The following is a 24,468-nucleotide window of genomic DNA, read 5'->3' on the forward strand; positions in this document are numbered from 1 at the left end:
GTTTTTGTTTGCCTCTAACCATATCTTTTATTCTGTTGGTGAAGATGGGTTTTTTGTTGTTTGTTTTGGGATTTACATTTAGTTTAGTCTCTATTATGATGTTTTAAAATAATCTCCATACAGTTTGCAGGCTTTTCATCTTTGCAACTGTTCCTTTTATTGTCTAACTCATTTTTGTGTAGTTCCTCTTTTGAAGTTAAATGCTACTTTGGAGGATATAGTGGGTTTTTTTTCTTTGTTTGTTTTTTTGCCATTTTACCCTCTTCAAAGGTGTTACGTTTATTATGTTATAATGGCTATTATTGAATGGTTCAGGTATGCTGCCCTTCTTGTTCAAGATCTTGCATTCCGCTTAGGACTTAATCAAGAATTGCCTCTTCTGGATTCCTGAGCAAGCTACTCTTTTTGTGGTGTGGTACAGAGAGACAAGACCACATATAATTTAGTATCAAAACTGTTGTGTGTGGTCATGTTTTGTTTTACATGTGCTACACAAATTCTGCAGACTGCTTTCATTTTGTATACAGTGTAATTTCATTGTGTGAAGACCTGAAAACAGCATTCTCTAATAATTTTAAAGAGCCAATGTTTTGAGATTTTCCCTCCTTTTTTCTATTTTTGTACAAAAATATTTTTTTCTGTTCTAATGTTTTTAAAAACATGTAATGGTGACAGAGGAGAGAAACCAAGAAAAATATGTAGTCTTACCTTCACTTGATGTCACGTATCTAGAACATATTTCTTTTCATAGGAGTGTAGGATTAGAAGGGACTTCAGTAGGATTTGCAAAAATATGCAAAACATGCATATATAATATACTATAAAGCAAGGTAATAAACCAATGTATAAAATTTGGCTGATAAGAAATTGCTGTGAAGATGTCATTAAATCTGTGAGAGAAGAGTGGTCTTTTAATTGCAAACAGAATCCTCAGTCATGGTCATGTACTATACATGATGGAATGAAAGTAATGCACAACAGGCAGGCTCCTGCTTTTAAATAAAATATATATTACTTCTCTCTAACCCATAACAAATCAGGATTTTCTTGAAATTCTGAAGATTTTTTTCCACACACAGTTGCACCATATTTTTAATTTATAATTGTCGCTTTTTTTTTTTTGTCTCTTGCCCTTTTACTTTCATATATCTAGATTATTATGTTATAATATTAGTATTCATTTTTGGCTCCCCAGTACCTTTTCCCCTTCAGTTGTATACAGGAAAAAAAGGGTACCAAAGTAAATTAAAGTACTTCTACACACAAGGATGAATGGATTTTGAAGAGGCCAAGACTACATTATTTTAAGTTTAATATGACTGAATCTGTATTCTTAAAGAAACAATTACTTGGGAAGAAGTAAATAATAGTGATAAAAAGTTGGAAATGGGTAACCCCGCTTCAGTGAGCAGGAGCTGTTACTTTGACAAATTTATTGCATTTTTGCATTTCTTATATGTACATTTATAGAAAATGTTTGTTCATTAAACATTTGTTCTTTAATTTTCAGGCACAGGTACTTTTGGGCGGGTTCATCTGGTGAAAGAAAAAATGGCCAAACGTTACTTTGCCCTGAAAGTAATGAGCATTCCGGATGTCATTCGGCTAAAACAAGAACAACATGTACATAATGAGAAGTCAGTCCTGAAAGAGGTCAATCACCCATTTCTGATCAGATTGTAAGTTTTCTTTCATTATTCAGTTTTTCCTGTTTTATTTTTTATACCAGATACAGTAAAACTTGGATGGTCCGGCATCTGATGGTCCAGCACTCCTGATGGTCCGGCACCATCAGGAACCCGGAAGTGCTCCAGGCAGCTGACCATTGGAGCTGCTTTGCCCCCAGCTTCCCCGATTGAGCTGCTGCTAAAACTGACCAGCGGCTGAATCGGTAGAGCAGCTGGGGTGCTGCCGGGTTGGTCCCGCAAGCTAAATATAAGTCAACAGTGTGACACTGTTGGGGGGAGAAGCAAACATGATTCTGGGATTCATTAACAGGTGTGTTGTGAGCAAGACACAAGAAGTCATTCTTCCGCTCAACTCTGCACTGATTAGGCCTCAGTTGGAGTATTGTGTCCAGTTCCAGGCATCACATGTCAAGAAAGATGTGAAAAAATTGGATTAGGTCCAGCGAAAAGCAACAAAAATGATTAAAGGTCTAGAAAACATGACCTGTGAGGGAAAGCTAAAAGAAATGGGCTTTTTTAAATTTAGAAAAGAGAAGACTGAGAGGGGCCATGATAGTGGTTTTCAAATATCTAAAAGGGTGTTACAAGGAGGATGGAGGAAAAAATGGTTCTCCTTAGCCTCTGAGGATAGGACAAGAAGCAATGGGCTTAAATTGCAGCAAAGGAGGTTTAGGTTGGACGTTAGGAAAAACTTCCTAACTGTCAGGGTGTTTAAGCACTGAAATAAATTGCTTAGGAAGGTTGTGGAATCTCCTTCACTGGAGATATTTAAGTGCAGGTTAGACAGACACATGTCAGAGATGAGCTAAACAGTTCTTGGTCATGCTGTGAGGGCAGGGAACTGAACTCGATGACCTTTTGAGATCTCTTCTAGTTCTATGATTCTATAATAAACTGCCAAGAGAGAGTATAAAAAAGACAGTTATAGAACCTTCCTAGGCAATTTATGCTTCAATGCTAACTACCATGTAAAATTTTAAATTGCTTTAAAATATGAAGCTTACAAGCATTTCTCATCATATGGTATTTCCTTATCTTTGTGAAGTGTGTCTACCTTCTCGAGCATGTCAGCCGGGTTCACCCTTTAAATCTCACTACAATTTATACCCCTGTATTGTTGATTGCCACAAAATGTAAACAAGCCCTAAATGGACTTGTGGAAAATTCCTCAGAACAGAAGAAATGTACATTGCTGACTTTAACCTTTACTGTGGGCAAAGCACATGTGGGAGACTAATGTACCACCTTTCACAGTATAATGATTCTCACTGGCTTTTTTTTTAAACATTGATTTATGGACCTCAAACCCTCCAGAAATCTTGCAAATACACAGTGTATGAATGATGGATTTCTGTTTTTGTAATCACATGTGTAGCCCTGCTGCTCCCAATGAATACATATGAATGAAGCTGAAGTCATCATTAATCTATATTTGTTTGCCATCTGTATCTGCCTTTTTCTGAAATAATAGTAGACTTCAGATTTGCTGTATTAATTCCACCCACTTCCAATCAAAATAGAACACTTCTTGGTTTCTTTTGATATAAATTTGTATGTATATGGAAATCTATTCTTCAATGGAACATGAAAACAAGGCAGTGAATATAAATCAGGTGCAGGGCAGACTGGAATTCCTTGAACTCATAAACAGACCCAAAATTCAGTTGTCCTGAAACCGGGTCTGGGCTTTACTTTAAATTGTGCTCTTTGACCTCAAATATCTAATGCTTTTAAATATTCAACCAATCATGAATTAATCATGAATCACTGCAGCTGAAATCAGTCCATTACTTGTATACCAATACTGTTTGCTCTAGAGAAATATTCAAATGGGGGAAAAAATTATTCATTAAACTGTTAAGGCTTGCTCCTTAGCATGATGCCAGAACATTTTGCATCAGATGGAAAACCAGCTAATACATCTGGTCTCTGTGGGGTGAAAGCAAACTTGTGCTACTCTTAGCAGGCTAACTATTCTTCTTTTCTGCTTTTAGAGAGATTGGGAGAGTTAATTTTAAAGTAATATTAGAATGCTAATGGTGATGAGATTTTAAGGAGCAGAGGAGGATAGCTGACATTTTATTGAATAATTGAAAACACTATCTGTACATTAAAATGTATCCCTGTCTCTCTCTAATTCCCCCATTCCTTTGTATTTGACTGGTCTTAAAGTGTACATTCTATGGTGTGGGGACAGCAACTTTTGTATGTTGTTTTTGCTGGAATTCTGCCCCATTTTGCAATGCAGATTGTTCCCTGCAGAATTTTACTTTTTCACACAATTCATGGTTTATTTATTGATTTCATTTTCCCTGCAGCACTCCCACTCACTCCTATCTCATAGTCAGCCCTGGGCAGTGATATGAAATGATTAGGAAATGATTGTTTTATACTATTGTGACAGCTAGGCAGTTGATATTCCAATACAGAATTTCTTAACAGGACCACAGATTGGATACCAGTTTGGTATTTGGTCTGCTTACCTGGGGGGTATCTTAATTTTCTAGCAGATGCTAGATAATAATCTTGTGTTCAGTTCAAATGGCTAATGCCGTGAAGCCATGTTTGAGGAGTGTACCCCCATTGTGTTAAGCATGCTTATGTAATGTGTGCAAGACACACAAATCTGCATGCACTCTCTGTCTCTGTCTCTTGGCCTTTGCTATTAACTGTTGACTTGTACTTAATAGTACCTATTGTATTTTGATCATCTTTCTCTCACTCGCTTGCTCCCTTCTGACTTAAATGAGCAAGAATGTATTTCCTTATGTTTCATAGCTTGTTTTTGATTGCCTGGTTACTGGCTGTAGTAGCGGTACTACTGGTAAAGTGCTATTTCTCATTTGGAAAGGTAAAAATAATCTGTAGCATGGGGGGTATTTATTATCTTAATATCTGTAGGCGGGACTGTACCCTGGTGTGAAGAGGTGAATAAACAAGTAAAACCAGCTTCACCAGAAACAGGTCTGACAGACAAACACATATTTTTGGAAAGCTGTTGTAGGTGCAGGATGTGGAGGGAGGACAGTGCAGGAGGGTTGGTAGCCTTGACTTGCTAAATGAGGCTACAAATACAAATCTGAAGAACATTTCATAATCATTTCTTTATAGTAATGCTTAGAGGCCCTAGTCAAGACTGAAGGTTTTGTTAAAATTAGTCTTTTTGTTGTCAATGGTTGCAAAACAAAATTATGGATGTTGTCAAGTCAGGAAGGTCTTAGGGTTAAGTAATGGACTGGGTGGAAAAAGGTGGAAGTTCTCTTTCTGGCTATGCCACAAACTTCTGGCAAGCTTCTACACCTCTCTGTTTCTCTCTTCTTAAAATGAGGACAATAATCCTTCACTAGCTCACATTTCTGTTTGTAAAAAAAAAAAACTTTTGGGAACTTTGAATGGAAAATACTATAGAAGTGTAAGGTGAGATATGACTCCTCTTATAAAGCCAGGACTTAATGGGGAAAAGAACAGTTTGTCTATGTATTTTTTCCAAATTTAGACACCTTGTCACAAGCAGTTTGCCAAATTTAGATCACTCTTAATTTTTCATTTGGGATGCATTTGTTGAACACTATTTAGGAACACCGGAATTGTCCTAATAAATAAAGAACAGTGGTTCGTTGTGTCTGTAATAGTGGCCAGTTTCAGAAGCTTCAAACAAATGTGCAAGAAACCCTATGACAGATAACTGGGGGGGGGGGGGGGGGGGGAAACTACCTACAAACAGAAGTTTTCTTTCTATGCTTGGCTAGTTAGTTGTTGGAAAGTTCTAAGGGAGGGGTGAGTGTGAGGTGTCTCCCCCTCTTCCCATCTTCCCACCTAATTTAACTTAGGAAAATCTTCTCCATATACCAAATGCACCTAAAAAAACTGAGATGTTGGTTTTGGAGATATCTTATGCAATGAAATCCACAAGTTTAATAATACATTTAGTTCAGTATACCTCTTTCTTTGTGGCAATGGAACAATACCAGTTTACAGAATTGTATTTGTTTTACAAATGATTTATTGGCTCAATATTTAATCAAGACTTCTTTTTTTATTGCAGATTTTGGACCTACCATGATGAACGTTTTTTATACATGTTAATGGAGTATGTACCTGGAGGAGAACTTTTTAGTTATCTGCGCAACATGGGTCGTTTCAACAACAGCACGGGACTGTTTTACTCTGCAGAGATTATATGTGCAATAGAATATTTGCACTCCAAAGAAATCGTTTACAGAGACTTAAAACCTGAAAATATATTATTAGATAAAGAAGGGCATATCAAGCTTACAGACTTTGGATTTGCTAAAAAGCTAGTGGATAGGTAAGGCTTTTTAAAAACCACACTTAAAAAATAAAACAATTAAGGTTGGGTGATGTTTACTTTCAGTGCTAAATTTTTCATTCGCCTTGTCTACACTTCACGGTGAATCAGCGCTGCAATGATCGATCCACTGGCCATCAATTGATCTCATCTGCTGTAGATGTGATAGATCTATCTTGGAGAGTGCTGCCATTGACATCGATACTCGTCCAAAATGAGAAGAGTAGCTGGCATCAATGAGAGAACAGCTTCCATCGACTTTACCACCTGTAAGATGCCCCACTAAGTACGTCAACTTCAGCAACACTTTTTGTGTCACTGAAGTCAATTGATGGTGCACATAAGTGTGGACAAGGGTATACGTGGGGTCATTTGAGCAAACCACGTTACATCCTTACTAGTAGGAAAGTATTTTTGAACCAAACTTCTGTCCCGTCAATAGTATTCAGAGAATCACAGTCTAAAATAAATTATGAATGTTTTTTTGCACTTCATATTTCAGTATGTGCACTGCAAAACACCAAGTGACTTGTGAAATGAGTTCTGTTAAAATGTGATATTAACCTTTCAAACTCAGAAGTAAAAGTTTTATTTTTGAGTGTGTTTTATTATTTGGCTTTATTTTCTTTAACCTTGCATTTTGAGGAACTTTTTCGAAGTAGAGAGGTGGGAGTGAATTTCAGTCTGGAGTAAAGAAAATGTGTTAATTCATTAGTATACTGTATTACTGAAATTTGATTATGTAAAATAACCAAAAAACCCTAGACTGAAGGCATAATGACAGTATGGGCCATAAGGCTTTCCAAAGATAGGATTTCACACATAGAGCTGCATACCTTTTATATTTTATATGAAACACATCTATTGTGTTTATCTGGTAGAAAGGGATGTTGGCTTGGTGGTCATGTCATGGTGAAGTCGGAATAGTGTATCATGTATGTCTTGGCCCATCTATAATCAAGAAATTATTAAGATGATATTTGGGAGAAAAGAAGAGGGTTGCTATTAGCCACGTGAGAATGAATTTAAGAAGGAACAACTTAAGCTGAATATTAGAAAAAAATACCTGACAATGGTGACTCTGTTGGTCTGTGGGGTAAGGGAAACTCCATTTAATTGGAATGCTAAAAACTAGACTTTTTAGCATATGTGGGGATTTTACAAAGGGAACCCAAATGGAAATGCTCAGCTGCATCTACTCTAACGTGCTTCTTAAAATCACAGCCACGGAACATGGCAGGCTGAATCATAGTAGTAGGGTCACTTGGTAAACTAGCTTTTGTCTGCACCTTCCCAATCCTGTGCTGGCTAAAGATGATGCTAGTTGGGCAAAGCAAAGCACCAGCCAGTTGTTAAGATTCTTCCAACACTTGTGAAGGCCTGAAATACATTGAGGCCCATGAAATAGGTATTTTATTCTGTCCTAATTCAGTTTGTGGGACAGATATGGAATTTAGTTTTTAAATATGAATGGATGTCATGTATTGAGGTTGTACCATAATAGTAAAGGATCTTGAATATTGGAGGTCAATTTTGTGATAAAGTAACATTAATTTTAATTTCTGAGCACAGCACCACACATCATTGGATTGTCTGGATTTTTTTTTTTTTACCTTAACAGTATGGAAATGATCACTACTCCTCTGCTTGAATAAATTTAACTTAAACATTGTTTTGAATGGAAGATATTTCTTGTCTTTAATGGCAGTGTTAATAGACAGTTGGTTTGCATAAGTGATTGTGAACCAGAGGTAATTTTTACTTAAGAAATTCATAAAACTCCAGTTCACTGAATTCTATAGACTAACAAGAAATAAAACTATTGCATGTAGTAAAGTTGGTGGGCATCTTTATGAATTGTATTTGGCACGAATTCTGAAGATTTTGTTTTGAAATGTAGATACTGCCACTTAGTGGCTGATATAAATTTGGTTGGTGTTTGGTGGGGTTAAGTATAATGGGTATATCTGAGCTGTAACAGTGCAACATTATGCCAATTTAAAATCCAGAACAAAGGAAAGCGAGTTTATTTGAATATATTCTGCAACACTATCTTGTAATACCCACTCTTGTCTTTTGTACACTGTTTACATGTACTGTAAAGTAAGGTCATAGTCAGGCACCTTACATTAGGTTGGACTTAAGTATGATGGAGTGGTGTTGTCATTTTATAGCTACTCTAACTATAAAAGAGATAAGGAGAGTAATAACAGTTTGCTGTGCAGCAGTAGGGATGACATTTACCAGCTATTGGTGGTAGTTTATCAAGCCCGTGCTGCTAGTTGTTATCTCTTTCTGGTGGTTAAACATTATTCCCTCTTGTGTTTTATTGTGAATTTAAAATTACTACAATGTTTTTTACTGTGTATTGTGCATCTATAAAACATAGAGCTATCATAACACAGTTGATTGCACAGTAGTGGCTATGTACCTATAATGTTCTATGCATTATTATGCATCTGTAAAAAAGAAAACCAGTCCTAATACAATTATTGTAGAGAAATAGCAGCTATAATAATCTATAGTAATTATAAATTTATAGAGCACTTAACCCTAAGGTGGGAGCTGTTCAAAAATATAAATACAACAAATCAAAACCTAAATGCAGAAATCAAAAGTACTCCAAAATTATTTCCCCACTTCCTTAAAAATGGAATTAAATGTTCACATTTTTGCATGTTAAAAATAGTAAAATATCAACTTACTGACATTTACTCCAGGCACGTAAGAGGAAAATTGCATTGCTATTAAAGAATGAGCAATTAAAAATAATAGTTCAGTAGGGTATCATTTAACACAAAATGTGACTGATTTCTCAGTCATCTATTCCCTTTTTGTGAGAGTGGTGTGTTTTTTGTTTTGTTGTTTTGTTTTGTTTTGTTTTTTTAAATTATTCCTACCTTTGGCTAAATGAGCTGGCTGCCACAGGTCAAGTAGTGACAAGCCCATGTGCAGCCTGCACAGAGTTCACCATCCTGCCTCGGTCTAGACAGCTGTAGTTGCAGTACTCAAATGAGCAAAAGGGCTGCTGCTGCTTCTGTAAGCCGAGACAGTGGAGAATGTCAACCCAGGCAAACAGGAAGAAGATACGGGCCAGGTTAAACCCTCCCAAATCCTCTCACTGATTGGCTGGTCACAGCGTGTAAGGGAGCAAGCTGCTCTGTTGTGTGATTGTGCAATCTGCACTATCCTTTCCGTACATATAGTTTTATTTTAATTCCTACCTTGTTGAACCCCAGATATGAAATAACTTGTCTACCTAATTTAAGATTAATTGCCTCTTTCTGCTTCAGTTTTGTTTTCAGAGGAAACAGAAGTTATGCAGTCAGTAAATAATTCTGTAAGGCTGGTCACATTTCTCATAATTTGTGTGAGGGAGGGACTTCCCATTTATTAACTTGGTGAATTTTATCATTGATCTCAGCAGATGCAATTGATTTTGTATATGTTATGTTATAAAAACATGTACGTTCCTGAAACATAGAAGAGATGTATTTTATAAATCCAGAAAAATAAAAAAGGTAAAAGTAATTAAGCATGTTAAGGACTAGTTGATTCTTCCTCTCCCCCCATTGCTACCTCTGAGATAGAGGCAGCGAAGAGGGGGTACTTCAAAGCAACAGCACTGCTGCTTTAAAATGCCATGGTGGCGTTTCAAAGGGGCAGTGTCGCACAGCTAACCCCGGGCTCAGCTGTGCAGCACTGCCCCTTTGGAACGCCACCTCAGCATTTCAAAGCAACAGTGCACAGAGATGAACCCGGTCTCCATGTGGCGCTGCCCTTTGAAATGACGCCGTAGCATTTCAAAGGGGCAGCACGACACAGCTGAGCCCGGGCTCTGTGTGACACTGCCCCCTTTGAAATGCTGCCGTGACGTTTCAGAGCAGCAGCGCTGTGTGGAGCCCAAGATTAGCTGGGGACTCAGCTGATCCCAGGTTCCAGCACTGCGTTTCAAAGTGGGAGTCCCCAGTTGACCCCAGGATTTGGGTAAATGCTGTGCAGAGCCCAGGGTCAGCTGGGGAGTCCTCAGCGGGTCCCAGATTCTGGGGAAATGCTGTGCGGAGTTTGAGGTCAGCGTGGCATTTCAAAGCAGCAGCGCAGGATGGAGCCTGGAGTCAGCGGGAGACTCTGCTGGGGACTCTTGTACATTTCCAAGCTGGCACAATGTGTCCAGCCCAGAGTCAGCGGGATTTCCTGCTGGCCCCAGGCTGCATGCGGAGTTCCACATTCCTCCTTTGAAATGTACAAGAGCCCCAGTGGGGGGCTCATAGGCATTTCTGCATTACTCCTTTGAAATGTATATTTACTAGTCGAGAGAAATTCCATCCACTGCTCGACTACTAAATTACTCGATATTTAACATCCTTACAAGCAATACAGAAGAATGCTGCATAAGAAAAATACATTTTTTAATGATACCAGCTCAAGGAAGTGTTAACACACTTACCTCCAAATCTATGTTGGTATTCAGATAATATAAGTAAGTTATTATAAATGTAGCAGTAGAAACAGGTGGCCTGTTGGTAGTAGTGAAACCCAATGATTATGTTTTACCAGGGATACTCTGTTTTCCTAAACTTGTAATTTTCCTTTTGCAAGTGGAGTGCTCTTTTTGTTTCTGAAAAGTCTAACCATAGATAAGTTGTGAAGGTCAGAATCCAAGAAGATTCCAGTTCTCATACATGCTGCATCCATTGTTTTCTGTTATAAATACCATAGTCAGAGGCTGGAATTTAGCTCAGTTTGTAGCACTTGGCAAATTAATGTGAATAAAATGAATCCTAAAATGGCATGGTTCTGTTTTGTATTTGTTTTGAAAATTTAATTCATTTTATTAAGACTGATTGATGTCTATAGTCATCTTTCAAGTTACTGCTAGATGGCACTAGTGTGTAAAGCTGTGCTCTGTTCGGGTGTTTGCTTATGTGTTTGATTATTAAAAAATACAATCTGACATTTTCCAAATTTAAAAATCATACCCCCAGCTGCTCATTGTGAAAATTGAAGGAGCGCCTGCAAGCTAATGAACAGTTTCAAGAAGTGCTAGTTGTGAAGAGGACTGTGTTTAATAATTTATTTTGACAGTTCTGCTGGAGCAAAACATCTTTAACTTGTGCCACATATAAAATTTTAACAAACTTCAATTACTACAGTAGCTCTTTTCTAAAGGATTGCCTCAGCCTTATTTCTTTGTATTGTACATAACATAGAAAGCTGGGTTATCACTTTAATATCATTCCATAGTAACAGTGCTTAACCTTGGATAGTAAAGATACATTTTGGAATGGCTAGAAATGTAGTATTTCTTTGTATCTTGACAAAATAATAAATGAGCCCTGAGTTGCAGCAGATAGTTAAGTATGTATGTAATATAGCATAATACAAGTGTTTGCTTGAGTTACATTCCAGAGTTTAAATTTTGGCAGACCTGTACATCTGTCTGTGAAGAGAAAATATTCCAGTAATTCTTGCAACAACAAATATATCTCAGTAGATGGAGTTTAAAATCAAATACAAGTCTAATGGGTCCCTATTGATTTTTAGACTGGGACAAAGTTCAAAGCAGTATAGTCTAATGAATACAGCACTGTACTAAGAATCAGGAAACCTGGTTTCTATTCCTATCTTTGTCACTAACTTCATATGTGGCCCCGAGCAAGTTATTTCACTTCTATATACCTCCTGTTACAGGAATTCAGACTAGAATAATTACAGTGGCCTTTCCTGACCTTTTGTGAAATGATTAAAAACACCAGTATTCTTGCCTTGCCACTTCTAATATATATTTAGAGCTTTGTGAACAGGACCATTCCAAACGATAGTTTGTTTGCTGACAGTATTTTAATTATAGTTTCAGTCCAGCCCTCTAAAACAATAAGTGAATGTTCCAATATTGTTGTTTGTTCATTTCTCATAGAACATGGACACTATGTGGCACGCCAGAATACCTTGCACCAGAGGTAATACAGAGTAAAGGCCATGGAAGAGCAGTGGACTGGTGGGCTCTAGGAATTCTGATATTTGAGATGCTGTCAGGGTAAGTGTTTCTTTGGTGATACCAAATACACAACATTCACTATTTCAGTATGCTTTGAATAACAAGTTTAAAATATCTTGGGTATATGTTCAGTCTATTACTAATTAGATTATTATTATTATTTATTTACTGTAAAGGGAAAAAATAGCCTTTTCAGACAGACTGAAAAGGTGAACCTAATTAGAAAGCAAAATAATTTAGCCATAAACTACCTAGTAACCTGATTGGAGATTCTTTGGCAAAAGCCCAGTTTATATTTTCGAAAAAAAACATTGCTCAGAATTCTGCAGTGATAGATTCTTCCACGATAGAGTTCAGTTTCAACTACTAAAAAGTATTGAATAATCAATTATAACTTTCTCACATGTTGAGCATCCTTCAAATTAGGAGTGTAACTTATCTGTTAGGCAACTCTCTTAAGACAAGTAAGCAAGCTTCACAAAGGTAATTCACCTAATTTGCGGTTCAAGAATTACAAAATATCTTCAAACACTCTTTTTTTAGTTGAAAAAGATTTTGAAAAAAGGGGTATTTTTTTAAACTTTCATTATTTCTCTAGCTTCTCTAACATCTCAACTGGAGGCTTACATATTTTACAAGTTTAGATTTTCTGTGTGGACTATTTGTGCTGAAGAAAGTTATTAGTTTGCTCTAAAGCACCTAGTATAACTTTGAGACTGAGAATTTTTTTTTAACTGTTAAAACAAAAATCTCTCATCTTACTGTGGTTTGAAAATGACAATTGGAAAACAGGTTCTGCATTAGTTCATTTTGTGCATTCTATTATGGTGCTTTATTTCTATGCATGAAATGTTTATTAGCACAGTAAACTCAAAAAAAGTGCAATGGAAGAATGGTGGGGTAAGGTAAAACCTATCTGGGCTTATTTTCTGGAGTTCATATACTTATAAACTTTATTTCCAGCAGTATTTTGGAATTCACTAGATGGCAGTGTTCTCAGAAGACAAACTTAACATTTTTGCCACTTGAGAAAGATTTCATTGACATTACAAATACATTAATTTAGGTATTTGAGTTAAATATTAAGTGGAAAGATTGAAACTCTTATATAGTTGGGTTTTTAATCAATGTAATTTTTAAAAGAATAAAAAGGAAAAGTAATATAGCTCTTGCTGTTTCAACTTCTTGATTATACTGCAAGTAAAAACTCACTTGACTGTTTATTTCTACATTATATGTAAAGTCTGCAAAAAGTTTTTAAAAATTATATCTGTCTTTGTATGTACATTGACTGTATGGATGTTGAAATTTTATTGGGGAAAATAAAGTGGAATTGTATCGCTAGTACTGCCACACAGAAGTACAAAAAGGTATCTCTCTGGGCTGCATTTGTGTCTTGTGCCTTTTTATGCTCCTGTACAAGGGTATGAAGCACAGAATGGCTGTAACCCCCCCCCCCCCCCTCATGTTTACCACCTGCAGGAGCAAGACAGAACCCAGTGAGCGTCAGACCTATTGCTCCCTTCTGAGACTTTAAATATATGCTTTTTCAATCTTTTTTGGTGACAAAAGCTTATCTGATATTTTCATTCCTCCTCCAGCCCCACCTGTCCCTCCCAAAATATTAAAGAAAATCCAAAACTAAGACGTTGGTGTTGGACCCTCTTGAACACAACCTGGTGTACCAGGGTGAGGCATTTCACACCAACTGCTGTGCTTTTATGGTTGGATCTGACTGAAACTTTGGGGTTCAAACCCTGCTAATCTTGCAGTGGGTTGATTGTCCCCATCAAGATCAGACAGGAAATGTCCCTTCTACTTAAGAGCCTCATCCCAGACAGGTGCTAGCATCAGCCAGGCTGATATCCTATAACATGTCACCTAAGACATTGAGACAGACAGTTGTTTGCTACTTATGAATGGCTGCTGTGGAGATTTATCCTATAGCCAATTTATACCAGTATTGTGGGACTATGGTGATAGATTTGTTCAGAAGCATCATTCATGAGGAGGTGTGAGTCTAGGATCATTGCTGAATGTCTACCATCTAGTCCCAAGGTCTCTTATGTGTCTTTCCACTGATTTCCCTAGGGTGACTTCCAACTTCAAAAGAGACAGTGCTTCAACTATTTTTCATGGCACCATAGTGGCCTAAGAAGCTTGAGATGACAGACTTTCTAGAGGGATTGCACAGTTTACCACCTATGTAGATTGACCTATGCACCCAGTCAGATCCCACCCTCCATTATAGTCACTGCCCTGACACCTCTCCCGTTTCCAAGGTGATTGAGGACCTGGCTGGCATGAGTTGAGGAGGCTGGTTGGAGGGAGTTGAGAGGCTTCCGACAGCCTAGGAATGCCGAGGATTGCACTAACCCTCTTTTTATCTGCTTTTTAATGGTGACCAGATATGTCACTTGGGTGTTACCCAGTTCTTGTAGAGAATATATTCTGATCCAAATCTGAACTCTAAAGATAAGAAACTGCTCCATTTCCAACTTCATTTTGTTTCCATGCAGAATATTCTTCTACATGATTATAGGCATTTTTTGTTTTAATTACGAACATTTAATTTAATCAGGGTAATGGCATATCTTTTTCTCTCTAATTTAAGCTTAAAATGACTTGCTTAAAGGCATAAAGCGTTTTTTTTTTTTTTTTTTACCCTCAAAGTTGGGCTGATTTCATTTTTTTTTTTTTTTTAAGGCTCTGTCTTGCAAATGGTTCTTTTTATTTTTGTCTGGGCACATGATGATAAAGGGGAAATTTTTACTAGCTTTGTACCTTTTTTCCCTCTTTTACTGATTTTTCATATGGGTTCTTAAATTTCCTATCAAATTATTTAGTGAAAAAACAGTCCCATGTAACTTTCCTGTAAAACTCAACTAATTTGAAAAAAATATTTAGAGAGAGAACATGACACATTTTGTTCTGCTTTGTTTCATCATCCAAACCACTATAAATCTGCAGACTTTAGTTAGCATCGCTATGGACTTCAGCCTCTGTACTCTTTTGATTGCAAACAAACATGAAAGCAGAAAAAAATAAGACAAACTGTTTCTGAGAACTGGCTTTCAAAAGCAAGACTGCTTAGAATATGCATCCTTCACATCACCCTCCTAAATGACTGATATCCACCATTAGCAAGAGTTCAAAGGCCTGTGTGACTGAGAGGGAATTCATTCATTATAAACAGTTTGGCAATGTTTTGAATGGAATTGTATGACTCAAGACTTGTAACAGTATAGTTCTAATAATGATTTATACAGACTGCCATAAACTATAATGAAAAGGTCAAATATTGGTTATTAGAGGTTTCAGTCTGTAGTCATGTCATCTTCTTGCCAAATGAAACCAATATTGGTTTTGGTAGATAAAATTTTGACCTTAATCTTTTGTCCTCATTTCAGGCCTTTTAAATCTGGTAATCTTTTTAAGACTGACTGAAAAAGCAAAACACACATTTTCTATGTCTGACTTAAAAATATCTTTCTGATATTGTCTTGACTCTTGAATGGTGTCTTGGAACTTACACTTGTACAAAATGTAGAGAAAACCTAAAACTGATGATCTCTTTCTGCATCTGTTGACTTTATAGTAGACTTCTGTAGAGTTTATTTTCAATTTTGCATCCGTTGCTGCAGTTTTGGCAATTGAACAGTGCTAATGTGAAATTAAGATTTTTTTCTTTTTCAGTAGTTAAAAATTAGCAGTTCTTGTGTCTGAGATGTTTTGTATTCTGTTTCTAGTACAGTGACTGTACTCTGAATTTCTTCAGTGTGACTGTATGTATTTAGAGAGGTTATCTAATCATTCTAATCATATATATATATATAGTAGCCCAGTGTCTGTGAGTCTGTAACGCTGACTTACACGGCCCCGGCCCCTGGCCGTGTACATCAGCGCCCCGCCCCCTTCCCCTCCCTCCATGGTGGCTTGGCTGAGTGCTGCACTGCTCACCTGGGCTGCGGCAGGGGAGCTAGCTCCCCATGCATGACTCCCCCCACGGCAGCCCGGCCGAGGGGCGCAGCACTCAGCCGAGCCACCACGGAGGGAGGGGAAGGGGGCAGGGCGCTGATGTACTCGGCCAGGGGGCGGGGCCGTGTACATCAGTGTTACAGACTCCGACATTGGGCTACTATATATGGGCTCTCCCGCAGAAGGAAGGGGGGGCAGGGCAGGGACGTAAGCCCCACCCCCTGGCTGTGTACTTCACTGCCCCGTCTCTCTCCCTCGTGGCAGCCCGGCTGAGCAGGCAGCACTCAACCGAGCGCCACAGCGAGAGGGGAATGGAAAGGGGAGCGGGTAGAGAGGAAGAGTGTAGAAAGGCAGGAGGGGGAGGAGAAGAGAAAGGTAGAGTGAGAGGCAGGAGGGGGAGAAGAGAAAGAAAGAGAGGGAGAGAGAGGCAGAAGACGGAGGAGAGCTGAGACAGAGGGGGGGAGTCAGTGGGGGGGAGAGAGAGAGACTGTAGGCTCAGGAGAGAAGACCAACGTGGAGAAGAGACCTGAAAATCCCATCTTATGACGAGCTAATTGTCTAGTTTAGACTACAGTTATCAATAGGAAATACTACATATTCATGAGTAAATACACCATTTTCTTTATTAATAGTAAGATGTATATAGTAGGAAGGATTAGTGTTCCATACTAAGACCTTGTCTACACTTTCAATTTATATTTATCAATGTATGTTGCACAGGGGAAATTCTTCCCCATAAACAACATAGTAAAGTCAGTATAACCACTGGTGTACACTAGTGATCCCTCTACTGTTTTTTCATCCATGTGTGGATTGAACTTTGGTACATGTACCGGTATTGGGGGGGGAAAGTGCAGATGTGCTACCAAACAAAAAAAAAACAAAGTAAGTGTGTGTGTGTGTGTGTGTGTGTGTGTGTGTGTGTGTGTGTGTGTGTGTGTGTGTGTGTGTGTGTCGGGGGGTGCTCCCAGATATGGAAGAAGTATAATAAAATAAGGGATAATTAACAAGGTGTACTGCATAAGATGTTTGTTTAATATGAAATCAAAGAAAATTTACACTGCCCTTAGAGTACATGTATTCTGTTATCCTTTCTAACAACCCAAGCTAATAAACTCACCAAAATATGGCATACTGAGAACAGAATACAAGCAGTCCCCGGGTTACGTACAAGATAGTGACTGTAGGTTTGTTCTTAAGTTGAATCTGTATGTAAGTCGGAACTGGCGTCCAGATTCAGCCGTGGCTGAAACTGATCAGTTTCAACAGCGGCTGAATCTGGACGCCAGTTCTGACTTACATACAGATTCAACTTAAGAACCCCAGGCATCTCCAAGTCAGCTGCTGCTGAAACTGATCAGCGGCTGATTCCAGGAAGCCCGGAGCAGGGGCTTCCTGTAGTCAGCCACTGGTAAGTTTCAGCAGCGGCTGACTTGGGGACGCCTGGCGCAGAGCAGCTGGGGTGCTGCTGGGTTGGTCCAGTAGCGCCGCCGCTCCTCGGCGCTACTGGACCAACCCAGCAGCACCCAAGCTGCTCTGCCCCAGGCGTCCTGATTCAGCTGCTGCTGAATCTGACCAGCAGTGGCTGAATCAGGACGCCTGGGGCAGAACAGCTGGGGTGCTGCCCGGTTGGTCCAGTAGCGCCCAGAGCGGCGCTACGGGACCAACTGGCAGTGCCCCAGCTGCTGTACCACAGGTGTCCGGAGCAAAGCCACGGAGCACGGGGGCAGCGGGACAACCCAGACGCGCCGTGGCTGTCCTGCTGCCCTCGGGCTCCGTGGCTTTGCTCTGCTTTGCTCCCTGTCCCCCTGGTCTGCAGACCAGGGGGACGGGGAGCAAAGCGGCGGAAGACGCGGGCAGCGGACAGCCCAGACGCGTCTGGGCAGTCCGCTGCCTGCGTGCTCCGCGGCTTTGCTCTGCTTTGCCCCCCGTCCCCCTGGTCTGCAGACCAGAGGGATGGGGGGGGGGGGGCAAAGCAGAGCCAAGCCGCAGAGCGCCCGGCCAGCTGACAGCCCAGACGCGTCTGGGCTGTCAGATGACCGCGCGCTCCGCAGCTTGGCTCTGCTTGGCTCTGCTTTGCCCCCTCCCCCGTCCCCCTGGTCTGCAGACCAGGGGGACGGGGGGGTGGCGGGGGGGCAAAGCAGAGCCAAGCCGCGGAGCGCGTGGGCAGCGGACAGCCCTGTCCGCTGCCCACGTGTTCCGCCGCTTTGCTTCCTCTCCCTGGTCTGCTGGAGACCAGGGAGAGGAACGGCCCCGTTCGTAACTGCGGATCTGACATAAGTCGGATCCGCGTAACTCGGGGACTGCCTGTATATAAAAATAAAAGATTCATGGCCATTAAGTGAAAGCATACAGATATGCTCCAGAGGCCCGATTTAATAACCAACTCCTACCATAGACCACTAAATCTTCAAGGAAAGCTGCTTTCAAAAAATGAACCTTCTGCCAAAACACTACCATGCTGTGGACTTTTCCAGATCACAAAACTATCTCTCTTGCATATTATCTGCATGCACAGCTGAGCTTTAAAATTCTATACAAATATAAGTAAACTAGAAATAGTCATGCTCTCATCACAAATATTAATGAAATATTTTCTAATGCTGCAAAGGAAAGTCATTCACACAGGCATATGCTATTTTTTGGGGTGTAAACTCTTAATTTAAATACTTTTCAGAAAAAGAACAGTAAAAAATAAGTAACAGGCAAAGTTCTCCTGACTTTGTCACCAACTCAAAGTAAGGTCACTGAGTTTTTACAAGTCTCAAGTAAAGGGGGTACATTAACATATGGCTTTGCAGTTTGCAGACAGAGCCCTGCTTAAAGAGCTTGCAAATAAATTGTTTATCCAATAAAACACTCAGCATCAAAATTCCTACAGTGGCTATTTGAGTCAACACAAATATTCTGAAGAGCCAGAACAATATCAGATAGCCAAAATCTGGCTTTCATGATTCCCAGTATCTCTCCTCAAATAAATATGGGGACTTTATGGCAATCACATGTCAGGAATCCAAGTGATTTCCATTGAGAGGCATCTCTTCTAGCCACTGCAATCCCAGTGGGACATGACAGAATAGAAAACACAGTAGCTGAAAAAGAATAGAGGTGAGGAAAAGAGTTTTGCATTTTGTATTTTTGAAAACATCAATTTCACTGAGTTTTTTTTCTTATGTTTATATGAGTCTATAACACAGCAACAGGGGAAAGAGAAACTTAAAAAAAGAAGAGGGATGTTTGTAAACACACAAAGTGATGTCTCAGAGGGGTAGACACCAATTGAAATTAATGGGTAGCAGGTTTAAAACTAATAAAAGAAAGTTCTTCTTCACACAGTGTGTAGTCAACCTGTGGAACTCCTTGCCAGAGGAGGCTGTGAAGGCTAGGACTATAATAGAGTTTAAAGAGAAGCTGGATAAATTCATGGAGGTTAGGTCCATAAAAGTCTATTAGCCAGGGGATAAAATGGTGTCCTTGGCCTCTGTTTGTCAGAGGCTGGAGAGGGATGGCAGGAGACAAATCGCTTGATCATTGTCTTCAGTCCACCCTCTCTGGGGCACCTGGTGCTGGCCACTGTTGGTAGACAGGCTACTGGGCTAGATGGACCTTTGGTCTGACCCAGTACGGCCATTCTTATGTTAGTCATGTTAGTCTGTAACTTAATTTTTTTTAAAAAAATGAGTGGTCCTGTAGCCCCTTAGACACTAACACAAAACTATATAGTACCATGAGCTTTCATGGGCACAAGTTGCCACTTAGGATAAATGCCTCATGCTCCACTTATCTAAAGAAGTGGGGTTTACCCATGAAAGCTTATGATACTATGTACATTTTTTGTTAGTTTCTAAGGTGCTACAGGACTAGGGATGTCCTCATGTAAATGACTACACGATTAACTGCTAAATCTTGTTGACTACATGCATTTCCCTCCCGCTATGCGGTACCCATGAGGAGCTAGCTTAAAAGCCAGCTCCCTGAAAGCACCAGATCCACCTGCTACCCCCAACCCTGTGCTGCTGCCTGTGATAGAGACAGAGCAGAGTGACAGGTAGGCTTTAAAGCCTGCTCCCTGTGAGTATTGGCTTCTGCAGACCTGCCTGTGTGCCCCCCCCCCCCTCCTGCTCCCTCCTACAGAGGCAGCAGGGAAGAGAGAGGCTGGAGCCGGTGCTGGGGGGAGTTGACTTAAAAGCAAGTTCATCCCCTCCTCCCCCCAGCAAAAGCTCCCTCGTGCCACCTGCCATTCCCTTCTCCTGTGCTCCTGGGGGGAGGGATAGCTCAGTGGTTTGAGCATTGACCACTGTCAGCCGACGGTCAGGGCAGTGTGTGTGTGTGTATGTTTCTGAGAAAAGGTTTAACGTCCGTGCCTTTACTGCTAGGACCGGGGTCCCATCGCAGAGGGTGGCCAGTAGGCCAACAGACGCCCCGTTATATAGGAAGAGCTTATTACACCTTAGATTTTAGCTGCTAGAACACAGGGGTTCCTTTGCAGAGGGCAGCCTAGGAAAGGCTGAAAAGGTGCCCCAACGGATCTTGTCACCTGGGAGTGACACAGATCCAAACGCCCAAGCTCTCCCTATGTCTGTCCCTTTATGACCGGCTGAAGTTCTTTTAAATTGTGCTTGGTTCTGTTACAGCAACTGGAGGAGTCAGGTTAAAGCTTAAACAGTTACAGGTTTATTGAGGAAGCTTATAAATCATATGGTTGCAATGGCTATTGTTCTATTTCTTAACTATTAGCAAAATATAGGTCTTAAAAATGGTTACAAAGAAGATAAAGATAGAAAAATAGAAATAATGGTACCAAGTAACAGCTTACTCTTTCTATGTGTACACTTAAGACAGAGGACCACATCCAGGTACCATTTTTACCCCCTTCTGTGCCTCTCGACTCCAGCATGTCAGGCCAGGGCCGGTCCCTCAATTCCTAGGAAAGACGAAAATACGAGGTGGGCGTCCCCATAGAACCTCGGGAGGTCACACACCTAACCCGACCAGCAGGTAGAGGGTAGAATGACACTCAGTGAGTGTGTGCTGGGCCCATCTTATATACTCATGGGGTCATGTATTTCTCTTTCTTGTCTGTCATGCCAAATGGGGCTGGTCTGTCTGCTGTGAGACCAGTTCTTACAAGGGAGTTGAGAACTTAATTTACACTTGTAAGAGAGATTTGAGATGATTAAATTGGAAGTACAGGACATTGTTTTCTCAGTGGGAAATTCCCCTTCCAGGGACTGTGTGTGTGTTCGAATCAACATAGGTACCAGCCGCAGCCTCGAGGCCAGCTTATTGACTTAACTGCTCTCTATCCACATATCTGTGTTTCAGCTTCTCAGGATCAGATGAGCCAGCATAGACTATGCTGATATTATTGCTCCTTCTCTGCCCTGTGCTTCAGAGAGGCAAATAAGATGGATGATATGGGGTTAGTCTGTCTGGTCACAACCACCTAACCCCAGGTTTGTGAGTTCAATCCTTGAAGGGGCCAGTTAGGGGCAAATCTGTCAGGGGTGGTACTTGGTCCTGCCGTGAGGACAGGGAACTGGACATGATGACTTCGGAAGGTCCCTCCCAGCTCTGAGAGAGATTAGATAATATGGAGATATACCTATCAGTTCCCAATGTGACTGGCTGCCTGCTGCTTCCTCTGATACAGAGGCAGTGGTGTGGGGTGGCAGCAGGCCCTTCTGTGGGGAGTCCAAGCTCCCTGCAGACAGAGACTGCTCTGCAGTAGTAGCAGTCCCTTGTCTGCTGGGAGCTTGGGACTGCTACTACTGCAGAGCAGTCTCTGTCTGCAAGGAGCTTGGACTCCCCACAGAAAGGACTCCCCACAGAAAGGCCTGCTGCCACTCCACACCACTGCCTCTGTATCAGAGGAATCAGAGGAAGCAGTGTAGGGCAGCCGATCTGCATGGAGAGCTGATTTTTGAACTGGCTCCTTGCGTGGACCAGCACCCACTTGCCACCCCATGCTGCTGCTTCTGATAGAGAGACAGCATGGATTGGGAGGGGGTTACCTGGAAGAGGGGCTGGGAGCTCACTGGCTGCTGGTCCTGCCCCCAGGGATTATTGAATAGTCGTATCACTGCTAAAATTCATGGGGTTACATGACTATTCAATTGTACTGTATCTAACTTTTCTATAAAATACCACTTTTTTTTTGATGTTTTACAAATTGATCGACGCTTGGGCAGGTGGGGTAGCTGCAACTATTTTAGTTGGTGTGGTATCCCATTTAACTCCACTATCTCTGTACGGCTAAAATTTATTAGGGACATTCATCAGATAACTGTAATGTTGATTTTTGCTTTGTAGCCCTCTTTTAAAGGCTAACAAGCTTTAAAAGAAAATATGCTAACCTTATCAAAAGTTGCTCAGAGTCCAAGTATATGTTGCAAAGTCGTTCTTTTCATTTTTTAATAGTTTCATTTTGGTGCTAGCAGATTTTCCTCTCATGCAGAATATGGTTGCAAGTCAATAGTCCAGAGATATCAATAGTCCCAAGAATATATGGAGAACTCTGCCTCTAGGAATATATATTTGATATGTAGAATTTGAATAAAAGTGAATACCCAGTCAAGGAAAATCTCTGCTCAACTGCTAGTCATGGGGATTATCCACTTAACTAGCCCATGTGTAAGTGGGAAGTCTAATTGGAGTATCATCCTATAAAATGAACACAATGCGCTGGAGTGCTTTCTAATGATAACTGAGCATTTTATACATATTGTATGTCCCGTTTTCAAAAATGCTCCCATCTTAGTTTTTCTTTGAGATTAAAGGTCAAAGCTGTGTTTAACAATTGAGTCTTTGGAAGGGAAAACAAATGTATACTCCAACAATAGTATAGTGCTTATAAAATGTCTCTGCAATTGTCAACAGTAGAGAGTTATTGAAGCACAAACTTGCATTCCAATATCATTAGCATTTTACTGAATGGAATCCAGATGTCAGTATTGCTTCCTGCTCCAGATGTGCACTAAGCAACTGATGGGGCACATATCTGTCCTGTGTAGCAGTTAACATTAAATTTGGTTGGCATATCTTTGTATATATATATTTTTTTAATTTGTGGCAGTATAATAACTTATATTAATTGTTAGTGACTGAAGGAGTCTGTCATTTTTTAGTGTTTCACCAGGATTTCCCTTGGGAGTGAATCCAGTCATTTAAAAAATGTTTGAGGGAAATAAGATGGAAGTAACTTTTCCATTAACAATGTATATTTAAAAAAAAACCTTGCATAAATTAATTTAACTAATCTTTCACATTATTAATAAAATCTGGATGAACAATTTCCAGGTGGAGATTTCTCAACACCTAACATTCCTCTTTGTAATGAATACATCATATTAAAAATAGGTTTATTATTACTCTTAATCATGAATACAAAATTGAAAGTTTAGTATCATTTGGATGAATAGCAATATTAGACAAACATGCAATACAACTTTATAGGCTGTCCTGCATATTCATAGATGCAAATAAATTGAACACGTCCCAAATTGATACCCTCTCCTGCTACCTTGTTCTCTTTCTTGCAGTTGTCCAAGATAGGACTTTAGGCCCAAATTTTTAAAGATATTTAGGCATTGCTGCTCTCAGTATTGCGATGCCTAAGACTGAAGTCATTTAGGCACTTTAGTGCCTAAATCCCTGTGACATTTGGACTGTGAAGTTCTTAAATTACTTTTGAAAATAATTTAGGTTCCTAGATTTATGAGTGTCTAAATACCTTTAAAAATCTGGGCTTTAGACTGCTGAAAAATTTATAAATGTATATTCTGAAGTTTCCTGGGAAAATAGTTCCCCTATTTCATGCTAAAATAATCCAAACAAAGTTCACTGTTACTTTTGTCTTTATGAACAAGCATCCTCATGTTTGCTCCTACAAAAAATATTTTAGTTGTTTATCACTCTTTTCTTTGGCTAAGGTATAGCCATTTCCTCACCCTCGCACCCCCCAACTCCTTGACACTCAAATGTCAACTAGGGAAATTCTGAACTCTATTGCCTGTGAGTGTGGTTTGGTAAGCACTGTGAAAGAACGTTAATCCAGTTGCTGAAACTGTTCTATGAAGTATCTGATATATTGAAACAATTGTCCATTTAGTATCTATTTGATATACAGTAATTATGGAAGAGGATACATTATAAAAACATATACAAAGGCTGCAGAAATAGCCATGTAGGAGGGAAAATATTTATTGTTCTGATATTATGGTTTTATCTAGATTAGCAAGTATTTACAAAATATCAACTGCTAATGTATTCATAGTTCATGGCATTTTTCAAAAAAAGAGCTAAGTATGTTAAAACAGTTGGGAAGAAACTAGCTTTTAAAAGTGTTAGGACCTAATGAAGATAGGATTTAACATGATTTTATTCAGCACTTCATTAAAACATTTTAGTTCATACATTAAAAACACTAGCCCTCTTCCTAATCTAGTCTACACACATTAAAATGCTAAAGACTCAATGTAAAGTAAAAAAATTAG

The 24,468-nt window shown here is 39.8% G+C and overlaps 1 protein-coding gene across 1 annotated transcript in view; it reads left to right on the forward strand.

The window, feature by feature from the left end:
• PRKX (protein kinase cAMP-dependent X-linked catalytic subunit) overlaps window positions 1-24,468 on the forward strand; it is a 112,878-nt gene that overhangs the window by 58,467 nt on the left and 29,943 nt on the right. Inside the window, exons 2-4 of the mRNA XM_075915508.2 lie at window positions 1,511-1,679; window positions 5,734-5,997; window positions 11,915-12,034. Coding sequence (XP_075771623.2) covers window positions 1,511-1,679; window positions 5,734-5,997; window positions 11,915-12,034 — 553 coding nt within the window. The remainder of the gene's footprint in view (window positions 1-1,510; window positions 1,680-5,733; window positions 5,998-11,914; window positions 12,035-24,468) is intronic.

This window comes from Pelodiscus sinensis, chromosome 1 (assembly GCF_052426305.1).
Source record: "Pelodiscus sinensis isolate ZL-2025 chromosome 1, ASM5242630v1, whole genome shotgun sequence".
Classification (NCBI taxonomy): Eukaryota; Metazoa; Chordata; order Testudines; family Trionychidae; genus Pelodiscus; species Pelodiscus sinensis.